This window comes from Octopus bimaculoides, chromosome 20, assembly GCF_046866305.1.
Source record: "Octopus bimaculoides isolate indiv1 chromosome 20, ASM4686630v1, whole genome shotgun sequence".
Classification (NCBI taxonomy): Eukaryota; Metazoa; Mollusca; class Cephalopoda; order Octopoda; family Octopodidae; genus Octopus; species Octopus bimaculoides.
The window spans coordinates 30,571,061-30,595,417 of NC_142947.1; the positions used below are offsets into that span (position 1 = coordinate 30,571,061).

A 24,357-nucleotide genomic window follows, 5' to 3' on the forward strand; every position below is an offset into this window, starting at 1 on the left:
GGATTTCGTAAATGGAAACTGAAAGAAGCCAGTCATACATGTGTGTGTGTCCTGCCACCGCTTGGCAACTGGTGTTGGTGTGTTTACATCCCTGTAGCTTTGTCGTTCAGCAAAAGAGACTAATAGAATAAGTACTAGGCTTTATAAAAGAAAAAAAAGTACTGCAGTCAATTTATTTGACTATAATTCTTCAAGGCAGTACCCCAGCATGGCCACAGTCCAATGACAAGCAAATAAAAGATTAAAGATAATAGCTTCATTGAGTTTCTGTTGTTTTTTCTTATTAAATTTTTTAATTGGAAAATAAAAATTTCATTATTATTCTAAGTAATAATGTTAAAAATCTAGCCAATAATAGAATTGGTATTTTCTGCAAGTCATGTTGCCTCAATAAACTTGACATATTTCGAAAAAAAATTTTTTTACAAACATGACATTCCTCAACAAAAGACAGACTGCTATATAAAACTGCTTTCCGCAGTAAAAGAGTTAAATGTTAACATTAACATAACTAGAGTTTTTATCTGGACAGTAATTAATTTCAGTGATTATTTTAAAAGCTCTAACTCCTCTACATCATAATAGAGTTGTTAATTATACTGTGTAACACGGATTTTGTCCTTGGGTGGCAACTGTTATTTCCTATTTGCTTACCCCTAGAAACTATAAAAAATGGCTAATATTTTCTTTGAACTTTGCTTTTCTTACATTTATTCAAACCCCAAAGAATCCTTCTCAATACATGGCTATGATGTCCCCCCACCTCAATACTTCTGCTCAGAGGTGCCCATATTGTCAGCCACAAAGGGACATGCTCAAGTGGTTATGGTCAAGCCATTGACAAACAAATCTGTGGTATTCAGCAGGATATTTGCTATTACAATATTACTGCTGCAGTAACTCAACTCTGAATCTGTTTGAAATGTACAGGAAAATAAGTTAGGCTCAAAACATTGATGTCCAGGTCACAGAAGTAAAGTTTAAAGGGAATAGTAGTCTTTTACTTTGATTTCTAGATAGAAGCAAATAGGAAATAACACTTATTAACCAAAGACAGAAAAAAGAAAAAAAAAAGAAAAAAACATTTTGCTACACAGTGTTATAGAAACAAGTCCAACAAAAAGTGTCTGTGTTTGACAGTTCAGGAGTAATTTGACCAATTAATGAAGTTCATGCACAACCTTCATTGGATTTAATGAATTTATGATGATTAGTATGGAACAAGTGGTAAGATGAATGAGACTGGCATACTAGTGTAAATTATCTACGGTTGTTCTTGCTTTACTCCAGGTCAGTCCCAATTGAATAGATACATTCTAATTGTGATCACCCAGTTTTATTCTTAATACATGTAGGACTACATTATGCCATGTAATCTTTTTAAAGATTTTAAATCATTTGATGGAAATTTGGCTGCTATTTTTTCCAGTTGCAATTTTTCCAGCTGAAGTTGACTGAAGTAAGTAAAGTGGTTTGTCTTGTTTAAGATTTTACAACTAAGTCTTGTCAGTGTTGTCGACGAGCCAGAACTCAATTACAATGTTTTTTTAGAAAAAAATATGAAAATATATGCCTAAAATAAAACAAAACAGAAACATAAATTTATAAATATGTCACAAACTCACCATTTCTGAACAGAGTTGGGATGTGATACCTGAGGGCCTGCATGAGAGGTAGAATCTGCAGTCTTTGTGGTCTGAGTGACAGGATTTACCTCATCAATAGTCTTATCCAAAGAATCATCAGAATAATCACTGAGATGGTCCTCTGCAATATTTTTCTCGGATTCATTGAGCTGAATATTTTCTGGCAACACTTTACCATTTCTTGAAGGTGAGGAAACAGCCTGAGTTTGATTTTGTGGCTTATTGATAGCTCTGGCAGTAGATTTGTCTTTATTTAACTGACTACTTTCAGACTTTTTACACTTGAGGTTGGATGTCACTGACTTAGACTGTGGGGCTTTTGAACAGCTGCTGCCGTTATGATGGCCAACAGGTTTAGACATTAATTCCTCTTCAGTTAACTTCTGACCCTTGGGCAAAGATGTCTCGTTAGTCTGCCTCAAGCAGTCACGTTTATTCACAGAGTCTTGCAGCAACGATGCAAGGTGTACATCATAATGAACCGATTCATCTGTGTTGGCACCATGCATTAATGTCAGCTTGTCCTTGCTGACTCTCTTCAAATGTCCAACCTCTTCAATCAGTTGTTCCAGCTTTTCCCTCTGTTTCTTCAGAATGTTGACACGTTCAAGTTGTGATGACACTTCCTGACTCTTCAACATCATTGCTTTGTTGTGTTCTTCTTTTAGGAGCCTCATCTTCTGCTCATACTCAGTGACTTCAGCTTCAGATGCACGCCAAGCCTTCTGCAATTCTTGCAGCTGAGGGTTTACATCTATTGCAGCTTTCAATGCTTCCTCTCGACATTTGGGAGATTCACTATCCTTGCCTGGTGACCCTTTCTCATCTATTGAAGTGGATTTGGCCTCTGTAACAAGAAAACAATTAGGTTAACAGTTTGTTTGCATCTCATCATTTATACTTAGAATATCTATACAAATGTAGATAAATGCCTTTAGGTAAGCATACATAAAGCCATGGTAGAGCCTCTAGAAGGTCACTAAACTTGCTAGAAAAAAGACCTGAATTTCTTTGAAATCACACCCCACTAACTTCAAGAGTAAGATGATAGACATGCCTGAGAGAAGGACTAAATCAATGGTTCTCATCCATTTTTTGTTTCTGGATCCCTTGATTCCTATTTTACTCCAATAGTCATCTGATGTTTAAAAAAGTCCCATTATATTTTTATAATCAAAATATTAGGAAATGCATAAAAAAAAACTGTTGAAATATTTTGTCTATTGTAGAAGTATAACCAATTTAGTGCATGTAAATTTTAACAGCAAAATCTGATGTGGACCATGGCTGAGAGCCACTGGACTAGATGGTCATGGCTAGAATGCCTTTGACTGCATATCCGCTCAGGAGTTAAACATAACAAACACACATTTTAAATACATACCTACAGAGGTATTTATATCAACATATACATACAAACACACACTAAACACAAGCCTATAGAAGTATCAGTATACACATACAAAAACATGTCTATAGAAATCTCTGTAGCCACTCTACATTAATAATAATAATCTAATAATCCTTTCACTACTAAAGGAACAAGGCCTGAAATTTTGCGGGAGGGGTAAATTGATTACATCGACCTCCTTGCACAACCCTGAAAGGAATGAAAGCAAAGTCAATCTAAGCAGCATCTGAGCTCAAAATGTAAAGACAGACAAAATGCTGCCAAGTATTTTGTCTGTCTTTACATTCTGGCATAGTAACGATTCTGCCAGCTCTCTGCCTAATTACATACTACAAAGTATTTTGTCCTTTACTAACTAATAATAATCCTTTCTACAATAGGCACAAGGTCTGAAATTAGGTGGGAGGTAACTAGTTGATTACGTCAACCCCAGTATTTCACTGGTACTTAATTTATCGACCCCTAAAGGATGAAAGGCAAAGTTGACCTCAGCAGAATTTGAACTCAAAATGTAGCAATGAGCAAAATGCCAGTAAGCATTTTGCCTGGTGTGTTAATGATTCTGCCAGCTTGCTACCTTGAATAATAATGGTTTCAAATTTTATCTCAAGGTCAGCAGGTTTGAAGAAGGGGCTAAGTCAATTAAATCGACCCCAGTGTTCAATGGTATTTATTTTATCAACCCCAAAAAGATGAAAGGCAAAGTTGACCCTGGCAGAATTTGAACTTAGAATGTATAGACAAATGAAATGCTTAGCAGCATTTTGCCTGGCATGTTAACGAGTCTGCCGGCTCGCCGCCTTCAATAATAATAAGATTAAAGGTTTCAAATTTTGCCACATGAACATCAATTTTGGTGGAGGGGATAAGTCAATTACATCGACCCCAGTGTTTCACTGGTACTTAATTTATTGACCATGAAAGGATGAGAGGCAAAGTGAACCTTGGTGGAATTTGAATATAGTGATGGGTGAAATACAGCTAAGTATTTTGTTGGGTGTGCTAATGATTCTGCCAGCTTACAGCCCTTAATAATAATAATAATCATCCTTTCTACTAAAGGCACAAGGCCTGAAATTTTGGTGGAGGGGACTAGTTGATTACATTGAACCCAGTGTTTCACTGGTACTTAATTTATCAACTCTAAAAGGATGAAAAGCAAAGTCGACTTTGGTGGAATTTGAACTCAGAACATGAAGGCAGGCGAAATGTTGCTAAGTATTTTGCACGGTGTGCTAACACTTCTGCCAACTTGTCACCTTAATAAGGCTTACATACAAAAACATTAAATGACATATAACACAAAAGACAAAAACAAGACGATACAAGTAAATAATTATAAATAACAATAAAAAATTAAATTAAAACTCCCAATAGGGGAAGCGCTTTAGGGTCCTCATGGAAAAACCCATGAAAGCCACAGATGCCTGATCAACAGAGCAAGAGCCCTTCTCCTTTAATTCTCTTTTTATAGGTGCACGGGAGAGGCAGGCAATTTTTTTTATAATAATAATAATAATAATCATAATAATAATAATAAACCGTCAGTACTCACGTGTATCAGTTCCCTTATCTTGTTTAGTCTTCATCTTGGACAACTCTTTAGTAACATGCATGTGCATCTGGTTGCAGTTGGCAACCAAATCATTCAGAATCTGCATCAGGTCCTCTTGCTTGCCCTTTTGCAGCATCTGTATCTGTTGCATTTGTTGTACTGCCTTGTTGTAGGTGTTCACAGCTTTCTCAAGCTTATCCTTCACACGTTGCAACTGGACCCTGAAATACAAGAGGAGGATCAGTGAGTGTGATTAATAAAACATGTGAGGGGCAACAATGAAGTGGCGGATAGAGGGATAGCAAGACAGGTTGGTGAAACAGTGTAAAAGAGGAAGGGTGATTAATCAGGGAGACTGGTGCAGCTGTAAAGGTGTTGGAGGAGTCAGTTTGGGGCAGTAATAATAACTAACTGTATTGCTATACTTCGCACATCCAACAGTATAACTAAACCTATGGCACAGAAGAATTCTGAATGATGAGATACTTAATTTTATTGTACAGCAGACACCTTCAGTAAGTGTCCAAGAGTTTTCTATCATAACTTCAGATCAACTTCAGCTTTGTTGAGAACATTGAGGTAGATGGAGATTGTGCAGAAGCTTACATGGACTGTACCTGTTCTTGGGTGGTAAATATAACACTGCTATCAGGACTTTCAGTGCATTTAGTGAAGTCCATATTTTTTGGTATTGTTTTACAGGCTAGATGCCCTTCTTATCACCAACCACAACATGGACTGAGTGTGTTTTCTTGTGCCACCAGCCTTAGGGGAATTGTCAGTCAGGACTAAACTGTCCTCTACACTCAGTTATTGTTCAGAATTGCGGCTCTCTTAGACGGACTGTCTTCATTGTGACTTACAGAGTTGATGCCTACTCAGGGAAGACTTTCAATCCCAGCCTTCAATAATGTTAGGGTTGGGTTAGATGAGAAAGATTGGAGTATGAGATGATAGGATAGTGAAGGACAACAGATGAGATGAGGAAGTGATATCAAAATAAGAAAGGAAAGAAATGATGCATTGGAGAGGGGGACAAGAGATGTTTTGGAGAGATAGAGGGAAGCCAAGTAAGAAGAATATGTAGGAAGGAAAAAGAGGATGAAGGACATAGAGAGACATCTAGAAAGTGTTAAAAGAGAAAGAAAATATCTTTGGGAAGTCAGAAACAAATGGAGGTAGACAGAAGAGAGAAAAATAGCCATGCAAAGTTATGCCATCTGAGCATAGGAGCATTATGAAGTTGCCATACAAATTAGCAACCAAGAAAGCAAATCCATAAACACCTTATGGAAAATGAAACTGGGGTAGGGGTGCCATGGTAGGGATTGGTCTAGTCAGAATCTATCTGTTTGTCTGTCATCCTGTCAGCATTTTCTCTTTCAAACAAGAACAATACAAGAATGAGATAAACTAGGTGTAAGTGGAATCAATTGTAGTGTGCATAACTGTATTGGTATGAACATGTGATGACCTTGCTATAATGATGAACATGCTGAAGAACTTGCTCTAATAGCTGAGTCACTATCGGAACTAGTAGAGAAGTTTCAGGTGTGGAAGCAAGGTATAGAATTGAAGGGCCTCAGAGTCAATCTAGCAAAAACCAAAGTCTTAGTAAGTAGGAAGACAGACAAATCACAAATTCCTTCAGGTAGATGGCCCTGCTCATTCTGTAAAAAAGGCATAGGTAGAAACTCCATTAGATTCACCCAGTGTTAGCTACGAACACATAAGAGGTGCAGCAATATCAAAGGAAGGCTAACTGGGAAGATAGTTTTTGTGTGTGACAGATACACAGGAGTAATAAGCACTGAGAATGTACAGAAAACGGCTTCCATCACATGCCAGGAGGAAAAACTAGAAGTAGTTGATAGCTTGCTTCCATTACCTAGGTGACCAAGTCAGTAGCAAGGGTGGATGCTCTGAGAGTGTAGCTGCTAGAATAAGAATAGCCTGGGCAAAGTTCAGAGAGCTCCTACCTCTGCTAGTAACAAAGGGACTCTTGCTCAAAGTGAAAGGTAGACAGTATGATGCATGTGTGCAAACAGCCATGCTACATGGCAGTGAAACATGGGCTGTGACTGCTGAGGACATGCATAAGCTTGCAAGGAATGAGGCTAGTATGATCCACTGGATGTGTAATGTCAGTGTGCATACACTACAGAGTGTGAGCACCCTGAGAGAAAAGTTGGACATAAGAAGCATCAGATGTGGTGTGCAAGAGTGACGACTGCACTGGTATGGTCATGTGTTGCATATGGATGAGGACAGCTGTGTGAAAAAGTGTCACACCCTGACAGTGGAGGGAACCTATGGAAGAGATAGACCCAAGAAGACCTGGGATGGGGAGGGGAAGCACGACCTTCGAACGTTGGGCCTCATGGAAGCAATGACAAGCGACCGAGACAAGCAAGGTGAGACTGTAGCCTATGTCAGTGTTGCATAAGCTGCTAATTTAAGAGTACCCTTTAATCATTGGGCAATGTGCTGTGAGAAGACCTGTTGAGTCAAGTGAAATCACTGTCGTAGCCAATGCTAGTACTGTCTGACTGGCACCTGTGCCGGTGGCACGTAAAAAGCACCATACGAATGTGGTTGATGTTAGTCCCACTGGACTGGTTCCCATGCCAGTGGCACGTAAAAAGCACCATATGAATGTGGTTGATGCTAGTAGCACCTTATTGGTCCTGTGCCGGTGGCATGTAAAAAGCACCATTCAAGCATGGTCGTTGCCAGTGCTGCCTGACTGGTTCCCATACCGGTAGCATGTAAAAAGCACCATTCAAGCATGGTCAAAGCCAGTACCATCTGACTGGCCCCTGTGCCAGTGGCACATAAAAAGCACCCACTACATTCTCAGTGTGGTTGGCATTAGGGAGGGCATCCAGCTGTTGAAACCTTGCCAGATCAGATTGGAGCCTGGTGCAACCTCCTGGCTTGCCAGTTCTCAGTCAAACCGTCCAATCCATGCCAACATGGAAAGCAGACGCTAAACTGTGATGATGATACTTATAGAAGATAACAGATGGGTAAAGCGCCACGAGATTTTAAACCCTGTGGAGCCCATTTTTCTCCAGATATGAACACAGTTGATTTCTTCCAGACAGAAAAGGGGAAGTGAGAAAGAAAATGAGTAGAAGAAGGAAAAGAAAACTTGATCTTGATGAGCTTTGAACTCAGTACAGAAAGCCAGAAAGAATACTGCAAAGTATTCTGTCTGACATTCTAACAAAACTGCCAACTAATCTCCAATGTGCATAAGAATTTATATCTAGACACATATATTCCCCCACACATACACTCACATACTTGTCAAAGTCTTTAATGGTTGAATCTTATATTATATAAGAAAAGCTGATCTCTGGCTGTTTGTCAATAACAACATCTGTGTAGAGGAAAGAAGAGGTGGGGGAGAAAATGTTGTTGAGATAAAAATACAGTGAGAGAGAGATGCAGTGAGAGAGAGAGTGTGTGTGTGTATGTGTAAAATATAAATAAATAGGTAGTGTTGTCACCTAAGTAACTACAAAGTTTTAATTAAAAACGTGGGAATTTTAAGTGCAAGTCTGTCAACACAACACAGCATATACATAATACATATAGTTATTTTTTCTTTGGTTATTTGTGTGTTTTTGAATGTCTTTTGACATAGAGACAATGTTACACAGACTTTAAAAAAGATTTTCATGTTGAACAATTTATGAAGGCACATGCATGATTAACAAATATTATTACTGACAGTATAGTGACAGGTAACGATGTAGTCTTCAAAAGATTCAAATAAGTGTATGAATGCCAGCTCTTAATCCAATCTTATAAACCAAAAAGCAAAGGACTAACCCATAGAGCAAAAAGAAGATTACCTGGCATCTTTGATCCTAATCTTTTCACTCTGATCCTGTTCCACAGGTAAACTGTAAAAACAAAATATTCCAATGTCAGCTGTTCACACAGTGGTTGTAGGTTCAATCTCAGTTTAAGTACAAATACATATTTAAGATGAATTTCATTGATTTAACATCATCATTATCAACATAAAAATTTATCCTTATTCTTAGAAAATATTATCATCATTTTAAACTAATGTACAATGCCATTTTCATGAGAGAGAGAGAGAGAGAGTGTGTGTGTGTGTGTGTGTGTGAATTGTTTTATGTATGATAAATTGAATGATTACATGTGTGTAGGTTACATGTGGATTTGGTAGATGGAAACTGAAAGAAGCCCATCATATATGTGTATGTGTGTGTTTGTCTCCCACCACTGCTTGACAACCAGTGTTGGTGTGTTTCCATTCCCATAACTTAGCAGTTTGGCAAAGAGGGTGATAGAATAAGTACCAGGTTTAAAATAAATAAGTGCTGGGATCGATTTATTTGACTAAAATTCTTCAAGGTGGTGCCCCAGCATGGCAGCAGTCTAAAGACTGGAACAAGTAAAAGACAATGTAAAATATTTGTATGATTATCATGTGTATGTAGTGCATGTGTATTTGAAATATATATATAAAATTTAATTAGAGGATATGTTAACCTCATGCAGGGATGATTACATCCAAAGAAATACTGGTTCAATACCTAGTATTGCTGGGGAATGAAATTCCCTTAAAACAATAGCTATATATTAAGCATATAGTTTATATCCATTTAAAAGAAGAAAAGAAAATGGAGATAAGGAAGTTAACAATTATTTATTATTAACAAATTGGTTATTTTCGCTTCTTACAACTGTTTCAATTAATACTCAATGATTTGATTACAAATTTGTACATTAAATTTGCATTTATGTGACATCATCATCATCGTTGTTTAATGTCCACTTTCCATGCTAGCATGGGTTGGATGATTTGACAGAGGACTGGTGAACCGGATGGCTGCAGCAGGCTCCAATCTGATCTGGCAGAGTTTCTACAGCTGGATGCCTTTCCTAATGCCAACCACTCCGAGATTGTAGTGGGTGCTTTTACTTGCCACTGGCACGAGGGCCAGTCAGATGGTACTGGCAACAGCCATGCTCAAGTGGTGTTTTTTACATGCCACCTGCACAGGAGCCAGTCCAGCAGCACTGGCAACAACCTCGCTCCAATGTTTTTTCATGTGCCACCGGCACAAGTGCCAGTAAGGCGATGCTGGTAACAATCACGCTCGAATGGTGCTTTTTATGTGCCACTGGCACGGAAGCCAATCAGTTGCTCTGGCAGCGATCACGTTCGGATGGTGATCTTAGCGCTCCACTGGCACGGGTGCCAGACATCAAATTTGCGAATTTGATATTGAATATTAATTGAAACGGCTGTAAAGCAAAGATGGCCAATTTGTTAATAATAAATAATTGTTAACTTCCTTATTTCCATTTTCCTTTCTTCACACACATACACACACACACACACACACACACACACACACACACACATATATATATATACACACTCTCTTTCCTTTCCTGAGCGTCCAATAATACTATCCATATTGTTTTTTTTAACTATATATATATATATATATATATATATATATACACAGCCAAATTCATAAAACATGGAAACATATTTGTTTACCTATATAGGGAGAGTATGCATAACTGTATTATTTATGTATATCTGTACCTATGCATATGTGTACCATGATGTGTAGTGAAAGCTAGCATTTGCACCTAAACATTCAAAATAGAATAACCTACCTTTTGTTTATTAGTGGTACATCTGGAATAGCATCAATAGCAGAACCACTCTCGGGATCTGTTTGGACATCCCTCTCCATCACCAGAGAATCACTGCTGTTTTTGTTCTACAAATACCAACAAACGCATCAGAAATGACATATATATGTTTTCTAGTTACCACTCAATGCAAAGGAAACAAACAAAAAAAAACTTCTTTAGCACTACGCCACCTCCAGCTTGTACTCATCATCAATTTACTGTTCACCTTTCCATGCTTGCATGAGTCAGATGGAATTTCTGGAAGCAGATTTTCTATGGTAGAATGCCCTTTCTGACACCAACTGTCACCTGTTTTGAAGTATGGTGATATTTCCCCATGATCAGACATGTTTTCACAGATGATTGGAAATGGACCACTGCTTGCTTTATGATGACACTTGTTTACAGTTATCATGCAAAGTCAAGGCAAGAAAACATTAACACACACACACACACACGTATATACCCTAAACAGAGGGGACAAACAAGGATAGACAAAGAGATTAAGTCAATTACATCGACCCTAGTGCGTAACAGGTACTTAATTTATCGACCCTAAAAGGATGCAAAGCAAAGTCAACCTCGAAGGAATTTGAACTCAGAACGTAACGACAGACAAAATACCGCTAAGCATTTTGCTCAGTGTGCCAACGTTTCTGCCAGCTCGCCGCCTTCATAATTGGCAGATGAAATACTGCTAACTTTCAGTTTCTGTTCACCAAATCCATACACAAGACTTTGGTTGGCATGGGGCTATGGTAGAAAACACATGCCCAAGGTGCCATGTAATGAGACTGAACCCAATACTATGTGGCTGGGAAGCAAATTTCTTACCACACAGCCATGTTTGCACCTATCACCACAACTGCATCTAATAAATTATTATTGTATTTCCTCCTAAGCTCTAAAGATCTTCTCATAAACCATTAAAGTTTCAAATGATCTCAGACTAGGACAAGAAAAGTTGTATGTTTTGCCTAAACGCATTAATACAATGGTTGTAGCAAAGCTTAACACATTTTTGTATTTTTACTCTTGCTTGCCAATCAACCAAGAACTTAGAGCTTGTATTTCTGACTGTGTCATGTACCTGGTCTAAAAGCATTAACAATTATTATAGTTAGTTTCTGAGAAGTTGGTTCATATATGTGCTAGTTCAGCTGTGTTATAGTCTGTTTGTAAGCTTTGCATGGAAGCATTAAACATGATGATCGTGATAAGGTTTGGAACCTGAGACTCTTTCCAATGTTAAAGAACACAGCTGTGAAAAAGCAAGCAACTTGTTTGTTAAGGAGACAAACTGAGGTAAGATAAAGTTCGATTACTTTAATCCAGAGCAACAACACAAAGAAATGGCTAACCCCATGAACCAAGATTTTAGTGGTCCAACACCTTAAGTTCCACCTTACCACAAAACCACCACAACTATCTATCTCTATCAATTTCAAAATATTCCCTCACCTGCTCAACCAACATACATACAGGTGTGTAAACCAAATGAAAAACACAACAATACCTTGATAAATTCTCTCAGTTTGGCAGCTTCTGCAGGGTTGTTGAAGCGAAACTGAAGACTATCACCAATCCTGACTGTGTCTCCTGAAATAGATATAAAAAGACAGACAGACATAGAGAGTTAGGTAAACAAAGACAGAAGATTGATAGACATGCGATGAGACAGACATTTATGCAGAGAGATACAGATAGCTATAGACAACACTGTTATCAGCAATCATCATCACAGCCATCATCAACATTTATTGCACAGTGAGATATTTTATAAACAACCTGATGGTAAAAAAGAAAGAAAAAAAAAGAAAAATTACCTTGAGTTAACTTTGTGGGTTGTGTTACTTCAATACCATTTATGGCACACGGTGCATTGTGACGTGGGTAAAGGATAACTGTGCCATCAACAAACTGGATAAAGCAGTGTTCTGGTTGTATATCTTGGCCAGTTAGAACTGAAAACAACAAAAACAATTTTATTTACCACAAAGACAACAGATGAGGGGAATAATAAGAACAAATTAAGTGGTATGGGTATGTGGTTATTTTGAACAGTAACGACCATACCCTGCCCTTTGGCAGGGCATAGCACCTGTTCAGCCACCCTGCTAAGGGTATGGCGAAGTCATGGGACTGCAGCAAGGTGGATTGTGAAGAGGTAGCAGAAGAGATCAACTGAGCTTCTTACATAGATGCTGAGTGGAGGAATCCTAGAAGCTCAACAGTCAGGATCACCAAGCTCTATCAAGAGAGAGTAACTACAATGCTTCTACAGGGGTGGCATTCAGGGTTGTGTAATCAGCTCATGAAAGATTCCCTATGACTCAAGCTCCCAATTCAAATTCATAATAATGGAATTGGATGGTGAAAGAGTGTCATGGGAATCGACAAAAGCAGAGAAAAAATAAGAAAATAAAATGGTGAGGGTTTGTTTACACAGAATCACTTACAAAAAGACAAGGAACAACAATAACAAAATTGAGCCTAGTACTTACTTTACTAAATTCATTTAGAAAGGATTTAAGTCAAAACCAGCCTTGGCAGGAGTTGAACTCAGAACCTAAAGGGACATAACTAGGTATTGCAAGGTTTTTACCCAACATTGTACTGATTCTGTCAGTCATTTTAATAAAATAACAATGATTTCTACCATAGGAAGAAAATTTTAAGGGAAGATGGCTGTAGTTGGGTTAAACAGTTTCAGTATTTGACCGGTATTTAATTTACAAACTCTAGGAAGATGAACAGGAAAGTGAACCAGAGTGGAAGTTGAACTTAGAAAATGTAACCGAACAATATAAGGAATTTGGACTGATGTGCTAATAAATTTTGTCAGTCATAATAATGCTTTGTTTACTAGTTATGAAGGTATTTTATAATAAATTGTGTTTTTTTTTTGTACAATGGCAGCTTCAGATTAAATCTGTTTAATCTTTTAGCCAAATATAGCAGCAGCAGCACCACAGCCACCACCAACGACATTGTACACATTACCACATTATTATACACACCGCATAACTACTATACACCAACACACATCACAGCTTACAATACAAATATACCACACCAACACTATACACATCAATACTCACCATCATAGCACACTGTTATACACAGTACCCCATGCCTCATCACTAAACACAACACCACTAGATACACCCATCACACACCACCATAACTTACCAATGTCCTGTTCTCTATCAGCCAGGTCACTTCCTATTAATGTTTTCCCCTCCTGGTGAGCAAAAATAGATAAAAAACAATCAGCATCATGATGACGATGACGACAACAACAACAACAGTAATGTTAATATAAAAAATGAATCCCATCCATTTTATACAATATTGTTCTGTTGTCAAAAACTGGATCTTTGGATTAACTTGTAACATATTCTTGTCAATAATATCTTATTTCCTTCTGGCCTTGTAAATGGTAGAATATGAAGACATTGTGAGTTAAAACCGTCAACTCTTACAACTAAGCAGCTTTGTGTGTGTGTGTGTGTGTGCGTGTGTGAGAGAGAGAGAGAGAGAGAGAGAGAGAGAGAGAGAGAGAGAGAAAGAGAGAGAGAGAGAGAGAAAGAGAGAGAGAGAGAGAGAGAGAGATATAGAGAGAGAGAGAATGCTCTAGATTTACAAATCTAACAGCAATTCTCTCACACACATACTTTAACTGCTGTTTATCTAACTCCTAACTCTCATTTATTTATCAATATACCCTGATAGTTTGCAAAGATATCGTCATGATCATCATCATCATCATTGTTCTTACATGTGATGCTACTTTCACACTGCTGTGGGTCACAGGAGACTTTAATGGCCATAAGACCTTGCTGATGCCAACCTGTAGTTGTTTAAATATGTGAGATAATTGTTATTTCACTGATCTTTGCATATCAAACTGCTGAGTAATGGGGCAGGGTAATGTTTTACAAGGGATGTAAACAAATGTCACCGCCCTCACTGAGAGGCTAATATGAAACCACACCGAAACAAACAATCTGTCTATCTCACACACACAATGATTTTCCATAGTAAATTTTCCTCATGAGATATAAGTCAGACAGAGGTTATAGTAGAAGATACTTCATATCAGTTGATAAACATTCTGGGTGGCTAAATGAGTGTCACCCACAAAAGATGAAAGATTTTCTTTATAGGCACAAGCATGGATGCATGGTAAAAAGTTTGCTTCCCAACCACATGGTTCTGGGTTCAGTTCCACTGCGTGGCACCTTGGGCAAGTGTCTACTATAACCTCAGGCTGACTTGAAGCCTTGTGAGTGGATTTGGTAGATGGAAACTGAAGGGAGCCGGCTATAAAGAAGCCAGTTATATGATGGAAACTGAAGGAAGGCAGTTATATATATATATATATATATATATATATATAGTGTCAAGTCCTCATTAAAGGCCTGTGATATGCAGGAGACTGACTGGGAGAGCAATGCCTGTCATTGCCACAGATGAAAGAAGCAGGTTAAGGAGTGGAGATGGGGGGGGGGGTCAACACCTTTGACAGAGCACATATTCTGCATGAAGAACTTAAGCATGCTGCTCAAAAGCACACTGCTGGTGTAGTGAATGGGGAAAGCTTGGTTTGCAATGTTTGCAGTCATGTATGCTTGTCAAGAGCGGGGCTCATTAGCTACCAACGAAGCCGCAAATGCAAAATATAAGTTAGTCCTAGAGCGCACAATGTTCCTGAAGGTCAGCAATGGTCTTCCTCGGCCACGAGTGGACGGCCATCATGCATGCATGCATGTATGTATGTATGTCTCTATGTGTGTGTGTATTGTTGTGTCTGTGCTTGTTCCCCCACCACTACTTGACAACTGGTATTGGTGTGTTTATGTCCCTGTAACTTAGCAGTTCAGTAAAAGACACCAACAGAGTAAGTACTGGGCTTTAAAAAAATAAGTCCTGGGGTTGATTTGTTTGACTAAAATCCTTCATGACAATGCCCCAGCATGAAACAAATAAAAAAGAAAAAAAAAACAGATAATTTCATCATTGCCATATTTATAATCAATTTATAAGGATATGTAAAGACACATATGTTATGAACTTCATTAGCTTACAGCTGTTTCTGCTATAAGATGCAATGCACTCATAGTTGAATACATGTATAGCACCTTATAGTTTCATCAGAGCATTTCAGAACAAACAGCTGTAAGCTAATAAAGTCCATGACATAATTAATTCCCTTGCCATTTTATAGATAGATAGATAGATATATAAATGCATTCACCAGTTTAATTTCCCCTCATTTACGTCTTCATTTTTCTAAAATTTTCGTTGCATCTTGCAACCTTTGCAAAAATTGTTGACTGTTCGTTATCAGAGCTGCATTCTTTTTGTCTGCCTGTCTGACTGCATGTGCGTGTGTGTACGTTTGTATGTATGTTTATGTTTGTGTGTGTGTATGTTTGTGTGTATGTGTGTGTGTGTATATGTTTGTGTGTATGTGTGTGTGTATATATATATATATATATATATATATATATACATACACACACACACATATATACAGAATGTATAAACATCATCGTTTAAACATCTAAAACATCTACATTTCCATGCTTGCATGGGTCAGATATGAATCTTCAAAGCCAATTCTACAGTCAGATGCTCTTCCTCTCTCCAAATCTCACCCGTTTTTAAGCAAGGCAATATTTTCTCCTAGCTCAGACTAACAGATACATATGTATGCACTCAAGCATGTGCAAATAAACATGTTTACATTGACACACATGTATAGTCTAGCTACATAAGACATATTGCAAGAAATAAGATGCTCTGTATGCATTTATGCTAACATGTGACATGGAAAAAGCACCCAGTACAGTCTGTAAAGTGGTTGCTGTTAGGAAGGACATCCAGCTTTAGAAACCATGCCAAAAATGACATTGGAGCCAGACAGGACCTTGCAGCTTACTGAATCCTGTTAAACCATCTAAGCCACGCCAGCATGGAAAACAGATGTTAAATGATGATGATGATGATAAATCTGCCAGGATAGAAAGTAGTCCCAGGAGCGGGATCCTGGTGTGCAGTGAGGACATGGTAGGAAGAGATCTAAGTTAAACCCAGTCACAAAGGTGAAAAATGAAAAATTATTACAAACCTTCAAGTAATAAAGAACTATTCCAGTATTCAAAATATCATCATCCATTCCACGAAGATGAGGTTGCTGGGAGTCAACTATGACCCCCATTGAACTTGATCTCTTACCCAGAGGTCGACGAATGCTTAGATCAGATTCCTGAAATTGATGACACTTAGAATGATAGAGGTAACATTTGATACAACAGTTAGACACATTTAAATGATAACAGTTACAGAGATTGATAAGGGGATGCATGAATATTGTTTATGCTGTTTAACCACAGGCCAACCCTCAATGAGCCGATCTATGATTAATCCTTTTGCAGTCAAATTACTTTGTCAAATGTAATGCTTATTTATTCTCGTTTTGAATTAATGAGGTATCATTTTGTGGCTTTGGGGTTTTAATAATGTTATTGTTTACTTTTAGAATGACATTGTAGGGTGGGTGTGAAAAGCTGGATCTGGCTGGTTTGAACAAAAAACAGGTAGAATGGCTGGTTTGAATGCTGAAGGGTTAAAGGCATTCCAGCTGTGATCAATTCACTTATTTTCTTTTAAAAATCTTTTCAGTTACTGTCACAGATTTAGGAATTTTAAAATTAAGTGAAAATTTCCAAATTTGGTATATTGATTGATAATTCTTTTTCCTGCTGAATTCAATTTTTAGATTCATTTATTCCCATATAAGTTTAGAAAAATTTTACAAAGATTCAACGTTTGATAATTTTAAGTCCAATTAGAAAACAGGAATTGGAAACTGGCATTTTCTGTGTAATAGCTGTCTGTTCACAAAATAACAGACAAAAATAACACAGGCACAAAATAACATCACTCATCAAAACTTGTGGTGGTGGTGGTGGTTGCACTGGTGAAAGTGTCACAATTGCCCAGCATCTTTGTTATGATGAAAACAGAGCAGATGACAGCTTTGCTTCTTACTATGGAAACAGACACCAAATGAGAGATTTAAGGTCATGTGTATACTGGTGGTTTTTGATTGGCTAAAATTACCCAGAATTTGCAAACTTTAAAAGTTATTAATTTTTTATTTATAAATTTACGATAAAAATGAATTTCATTTTCATTATTAGCATACAAAACTAAATCAGTTTAACCAGATTTGAAAACAATTGGAACAAAATTGAAAATATATGAAATCTGTGGCAGTAACTGAAAAGATCCTCTTCAGCTGGTGGGGTGTGATGACAGGGAGATTCGGTTGCTGTTTCTAGCAATTTAAGTGACTGTATAGAGGATTCTTTGTTGGTGTGACACATGAATAGTAGTATGACATAGTGTGTAATGGTATTGTTGTCAACTCTGATTCAAAGACACTCCAGGTATGACTCTCCCATCTTTTTAAGGGTATGTATTCTTTTCTACTCTAGGCACAAGGCCCAAAATTTTGTAGTGAGGGAGCCAGTCGATTAGATAGACTCCAGTATGCAACTGGTACTTAATTTATCGACCTCGAAAGGATGAAAGGCAAAGTCGACCTCGGCGGAATTTGAACTCAGAACGTAAAGACGAAATACCGCTAAGCATTTCGCCCGGTGTGCTAATGTTTCTGCTAGCTCACCGCCTTTTTTAAGGGTATGTATTAATTGGACTACAGTATCCATTATTTAATCCTTTAGCATTCAGATTTCTTTGTCAAATGTATTGCTCATTTATTCACACCATTTAGAATTAATCTTGCATTATTTTGTAGCTTCAAGATTTCATTGGTGAGTTGGTATATTTTTAGAATGACACTGTAGGGTAGGTGTGAGAGGCAAGATCTGGTCAGTTTGAACGTAAAGCAGGTAGAATATTTGGGCTGGATACGGCCAGATTAAATACTAAAGGGCTAAGGCAGTAGAATGTTGGCTGCTATTTCTAACAGGTCAAGCAACCATATGGAAGCTTCCTCATTTTTATTTTAGACTGTATCTAAGACTACAAAACCTAATTTAGCCTTCCTTCTTTAAGATGGATAGTATTATTTAAGGGAAATCTGGCTGCTATTTGTCAAGTGATCATGTAGTAGTTACCTTGTTGGTACTGCCAGTAAGTAATGGTAGCATGTATCATCATTGCTAGAGCTATTTTGTGGTGGTGATATATATATATATTATAATGGAATAATTACTGTGAAGCATTGTGTAGAATATATTGCGTGTGTGTGACACACACATGCACATCGGTAACATTCGTCTAGTTCTTGAAAATGGGGTCATAACCTTGAAATATTGAATACAAAGTAAGTCTACATTAATTCATATATTTGTTTCCTCGTGATTTACCTTGCATTTATTTCGGATTGCTTTGGCCTTACCCATGATCCTTTATACAATATATATACATACATACATATATATATATACATACATATATATACATACATACATATATATACATACATACATATATATACATACATATATATACATACATATATATATATACATACATATATATACATACATATATATATACATACATATATATATACATACATATATATATACATATATATATATATATATATATATATACATACAAATATATATATATATATATATAAATATATAGTGCAAACTGCCATGCTTCGCGGCAGTGAAAACATGGGCCATGACTGCTGAAGACATGTGTAAGCTTGAAAGAAATGAAGCTAGCATGATCTGCTGGATGTGTAATGTCAGTGTGCACACACGACAGAGTGTAAGCACCCTGAGAGAAAAGTTAGACATAAGAAGCATTGGATGTGGTGTGCAAGAGAGATGTTTGCGTTGGTATGGTCATATACTACAGCTGGATGAGGAGAGCTGTGTGAAGAAATGCTACTCCCAAACAGTGGAGGGAATCTGGGGAAGAGAGAGACCTAGGAAGACATGGAATAAGGTGGTGAAGCATGACCTTCGTGCATTGGGCCTTACAGAGGAAATGACGAAAGACTGGGACCTCTGAAGATATGCAGTGACTGAGAAGACCCTGCAAATAAAGTGAGTTCACAGCTGTAACCGACACCAGTGTCGCATAACCAGCCCACTCAAAAAGTATCTTGGATCATAGAGTGACATACTGTGCTTGAGGAGACCTATTGAGTCAAGTACATCAACATCAAAATCACAATCAAATGGAAATTGTAGTTGTGGTCCCCGTACCGGTGGCACGTAAAAAGCACCATCCGAATGTGGCCAATGCCAGCACTGCCTTGACTGGCCTCCGTGCCGGTGGAACATAAAAAGCACCATCCGAATTGTGGGCGATGCCAGCCCCCGCTGGCCTGTACTGGTGGCACGTAAAAAAAGCACCCACACCTACACTCTCAGAGTGGTTGGCGTTAGGAAGGACATCCAGCTGTAGAAATACTGCCAGATCAGACTAGAGTCTGGTGTAGCCTCCTGGCTTCCCAGTCAAACCGTCCAACCCATGCCAGAATGGAAAACAGACGTTAAATGATGATGATAATATATAGCAGTGATATGAATGGTGAGATATGGCTGTGGTACAAGTGTGGTGTGAGGCTGTACTATGAACAGTGATATATCTCAACAACAGAAGACTGCTGTGTTGTGGCAGCAGAAGTATATAGTAGAATATGTTGTGGTGGCAGTCATATGTGGAAATAGTGTACAGTGGTGAAAATAGAGAGTAGCCGGTGGTGGTCAGCAGAGAGGGAGAAAGGGAGAGATATACTAATACTGACTGTTAAAATATCTTGTGTTTCTTGCCACTTCTCAATCCAGTGTCTGGTCAGTTGTTTGGCCTGGAATATAGAAATATTTATTGTTAGACACACACACACACACAATTACTTATATGTCCACATCTATTTTAACAAATGCATACCTATGTCTACATTTAAGAATACAACCCATACGCACATGCATATACAGACACCAATCTGCTATAACCTGCCTCTCTGTCTCAACTGGTACAAACATATTAAAATATACTTACAGCAGCCACATTCTCCTCCAGTTTCTCGCACAGAAACACACTGGACTCCTGTAGTGACACTGCATTGTCTTTCTGCAATAGATAGGTTAAAGGAAGAAATTTAGTTTGTGCCTGTATACACAGATATCAATGGTTTTAACACATGCACACACAATTATCTACACTATACACACACACACACACACACGTGTGTTTGTGTGTGTAATGGTACTGCCTGGGCTTATAGAAGATATATATATATCTATACACACCCTCTCTCTTTCTGATTGTGTTCATGTAGATAAGTGTATGTAGGCTTAACATGTGTGTATGCATATCTCTTGTACATGTATGTTCCTATGTGTGTATGCATATCTCTTGTACATGTATGTTCCTATGTGTGTGTATTTGTCTGTCTCTCTCCTTTTTTTTTATTCAATTATTTGAATTGTTCCTGTAAGAAATGTGCTGGTTTCTAACAAGAGAACATAGCGAAAGCTTCACTCCTGGAATTTGGATAACAAAAACAGAAAGAAAGAGTTACATGTTGTCTTGCATATTTTTAGTTCTGCTTAAAGATTGTATTTGTAAAGTGTTTATTAGCTGGTCATTTTCTTTGTCTGAAAGTCCTAGCTTTTCAAGCTACATTTACTAACATAGCCAAGTGCACCAATAATTATTGGTATAAAAATGAATTTATAATTAGGATAGTGAAACTGAAGGTTTTGAGACAGTTGTTCACTAATATTCTCTTTCTTATTGATTTTGGAAGAAGTGTTCACATCTGCAAGGTGGCTGGCTACTGTGACTGGCCATAATTTTATTTTTCTGTCAAACAATTATTTCATGCCTCTTATGTTAACACTTGGTAGAAATTTTGATACGAATGTACCACTAATATTCTTTGTATAAATCTGTATTCTATATTTAGTCCAGGGCAATCCTTCCTATCAATGTTACAATGGGAAGTAGTAACTTGACATTTTTTGGCAGGTACTATGTAACACCTTCCCCCCAAAATGGGATATAATTGACATTTTCAGTTACATCTTAAAAGTTTAAGGTGCTTATGATGTTTCTTGTTCATTAGGTGTTTCATGACTGTCCTGCCCCTAGATTGCAAAAGCATAACTTTTAAAGTGCAAAATGATGTAATGGTTATGAGTCCAAGAGAGGTTATACTTAATATTGACATCAACCTTAAACTTACAGGAAACCAATATATAAACTTTTTGTAGTATACAAGGTTTGAACACTTGCTTGATATAGTCATTTTCGCTCTCTTTCTTTAGCAGATGCTGTTTGAGATATACCACAAGATACTCAGAGGTTGTCTGCACTGATACTAAATTTCTTCTTCCCTCTTTTCTATTGAGATAAAGCTTATCAATATCATGGCCCCTGTGGAAGCATCAAATTAGTGCTTGTATCTTAAGGATCATAAATATCTGTGGATGGATTTCCTCTACAGACCAGTTGGGTGTATTGTCTTGTTATAATGGGAAATATTTTTTGAAGCCTGGTATAAAATGCTTTAGTCACTATCTTTGTTTACAACACCTTTATATATATATATATATATATATATATATATATATATATATAGGCGCAGGAGTGGGAGTGTGGTAAGTAGCTTGCTTACTAACCACATGGTTCCGGGTTCAGTCCCACTGCGTGGCACCTTGGGCAAGTGTCTTCTATTATAGCCTCGGGCCGACCAAAGCCTTGTGAGTGGATTTGGTAGATGGAAACTGAAAGAAGCCCATCGTATATATATATATATATATATATATATATATATATATATATATATATATATATATATAGGTGCAGTGAGTTTACCCATGTATGACTTTGATGAGACATTGTGCATTCAGTCAGCAATTTGTGAATGTATGTATAACTGGAGGAAAAAATCTGTATTTACTTTAGTGAGTATGTATATGCCGTTATATATTGTTTGTACACAGTCATACTATCACTAACCTTACCTTGGTGCTTTCATTATCTAAATACCTGGTTCTCTTCAATCCTGGAAATTTTATGTGTGTGTGTGTGTGTGTGTGTGTGTGTGTGTGTGTGTGTGCATGCATGTATTTATCAGAAAACTATACATAATCTTTGTGTGTGGAATGAATCTTGTGTGGTATGGGTGAATATATAACAAATTCTCAGTAAAACACCATAAATAATGTAAAAACAAGTTCCAGGCATTGTTTTTTTTTTTACCTATTTCCATTAACCTTTTTTCCTATTAAAAATAACTCAAAGCCAAACAAAAAATGCTTACTCTTACATCTATTTTGCATATTGCTAATAGTTTGGCAACCATTAAAATATGGTTAGAGGTTAAGCACCCATCTAAGGGATAATAAATATCCAATATACTACTGGATGTATACCTATGTGTTTATATCCAAGTGCTTACTGTTGTAGAGCAGTATTGCAATTGAATAATAGGTATGAGTGGGGGTAAAAAAGAAATTTACCCAGAATTTATAAGGCAAATAAGAAAATGGAGAGGATAATCAGTCAACAAACATCAGCCTGTAAACATTCCTTTGGATCTATTTATTAATTAATTACAATCATATGCATAAGTAATCAAAATAAACAAATAAACAAGTAAATAAATAGATAAACAAAAATAAAAGAATGAATAAGAATAAATGAGTGAAAAATACTAAACTCTTACAGCTGTTTCTACTATGGGGTTATCCAATTTACCAAGTTTTCCACATCATACCAGTAATATACAGTGATTGTACAAAGGTTGGACAAACATTGGACAGGGGTTGGACAATAATTGAGCCCCAAAGCTTCATCAGAGAGACCATAATGTTAGGAATCTAACATGTGAGGAAATAAGGTAAAATAATAACGTAAAATAATGACATAATAGAAATAGTAAGGAATGGTAAAAACGTCAATTCCAATGATGTTTGTTGATTGATTATCCTCTCCATTTTCTTATTTGCATTATATATATATATATGTGTGTGTGTGTGTGGGAGGATTGAATAGTATAGTCTTATGGAGGGAATATACTATGAATTCTTCACGTGATTCTGTGCCAGTTTGAAACAAATACACTTTAATATACAGAAGTTTTAGGTTTCATTCTATCTTTGGTATAAAGAAAAAAAATTATGCAGTAACATCTGGTATGGACAGGATGCACGTTCATACCCATATATAATAATATACACATATACAAACATTATATATATATATATATATATATATATATATATATACATATATATACACACACAGTGTAGATTACACAGTAACAGGGTATATGGTTTAGGGACTACTCAATAGGTGTGAGATGATCCCCTTTCCTCCAGCTGTGGGCTAATGAGCCGTATCCAGCCTATAGCAAGTAAATCCAAGACATAGCAAAAATGTGACACCTCAATGGTGAGGTGAGAAATAGCAGAGAAAGATTTGAGCAGCTGAAGAGTAATAATAGTATAGTAAGTTAAGAAGGGTACTGAAATAGAAAGGGAGCAGGGAAAGGGAGTCAAGCAATATGGTGAGCACAGAATAAGAAAGAAATGGATGATATGCAATCACATGAGGGAACAGGTAGACACGGGCAATGTCCAAACATAAAAATGAAATGGTGATATGGTGTAAGTGACGTAAGTCTGATTGTTCTTTATGTTAGGAGATAGGATATGGCAATCTGGGATATGAGAAACAGATGAAAAGCAGAATAAATAAGTGTTGTATGGTTTAATGGTTGTGGTTTATTTTCAGGTCTGCTCTAATTGTGTACACCTATGATCAAAGGTACTCCAGCCGTAACCATCCCATTTTTCCTTCTTGCATTGTATATCTAGGGCTACCTAATCAAATGTGTGTGTGTTTCTGTCTAATCTTTTCCAAGATAGCAGGGTACAGTTTGAGAGAAATTTAGCTGCTATTTCTAGAACATCAATGAAGCTCCCTTGATGTATATACTAAGGATGGTATGGTGGTAGAAGTGTTGTGGTGTT

The 24,357-nt window shown here is 37.2% G+C and overlaps 1 protein-coding gene across 2 annotated transcripts in view; it reads right to left on the reverse strand.

Annotated features, from left to right (window-relative positions):
• LOC106874278 (uncharacterized) overlaps window positions 1–24,357 on the reverse strand; it is a 160,897-nt gene that overhangs the window by 18,003 nt on the left and 118,537 nt on the right. For both annotated transcript variants that reach the window (XM_089338313.1, XM_014921952.3), the window contains 10 exons: window positions 20,375–20,446; window positions 20,121–20,180; window positions 16,446–16,583; window positions 13,502–13,553; window positions 12,136–12,273; window positions 11,826–11,908; window positions 10,289–10,395; window positions 8,476–8,526; window positions 4,613–4,833; window positions 1,626–2,493 (listed from right to left, as the gene is read on the reverse strand). In XM_089338313.1, the coding sequence (XP_089194439.1) occupies window positions 1,626–2,493; window positions 4,613–4,833; window positions 8,476–8,526; window positions 10,289–10,395; window positions 11,826–11,908; window positions 12,136–12,273; window positions 13,502–13,553; window positions 16,446–16,583; window positions 20,121–20,180; window positions 20,375–20,446 (1,790 nt within the window). The remainder of the gene's footprint in view (window positions 1–1,625; window positions 2,494–4,612; window positions 4,834–8,475; window positions 8,527–10,288; window positions 10,396–11,825; window positions 11,909–12,135; window positions 12,274–13,501; window positions 13,554–16,445; window positions 16,584–20,120; window positions 20,181–20,374; window positions 20,447–24,357) is intronic.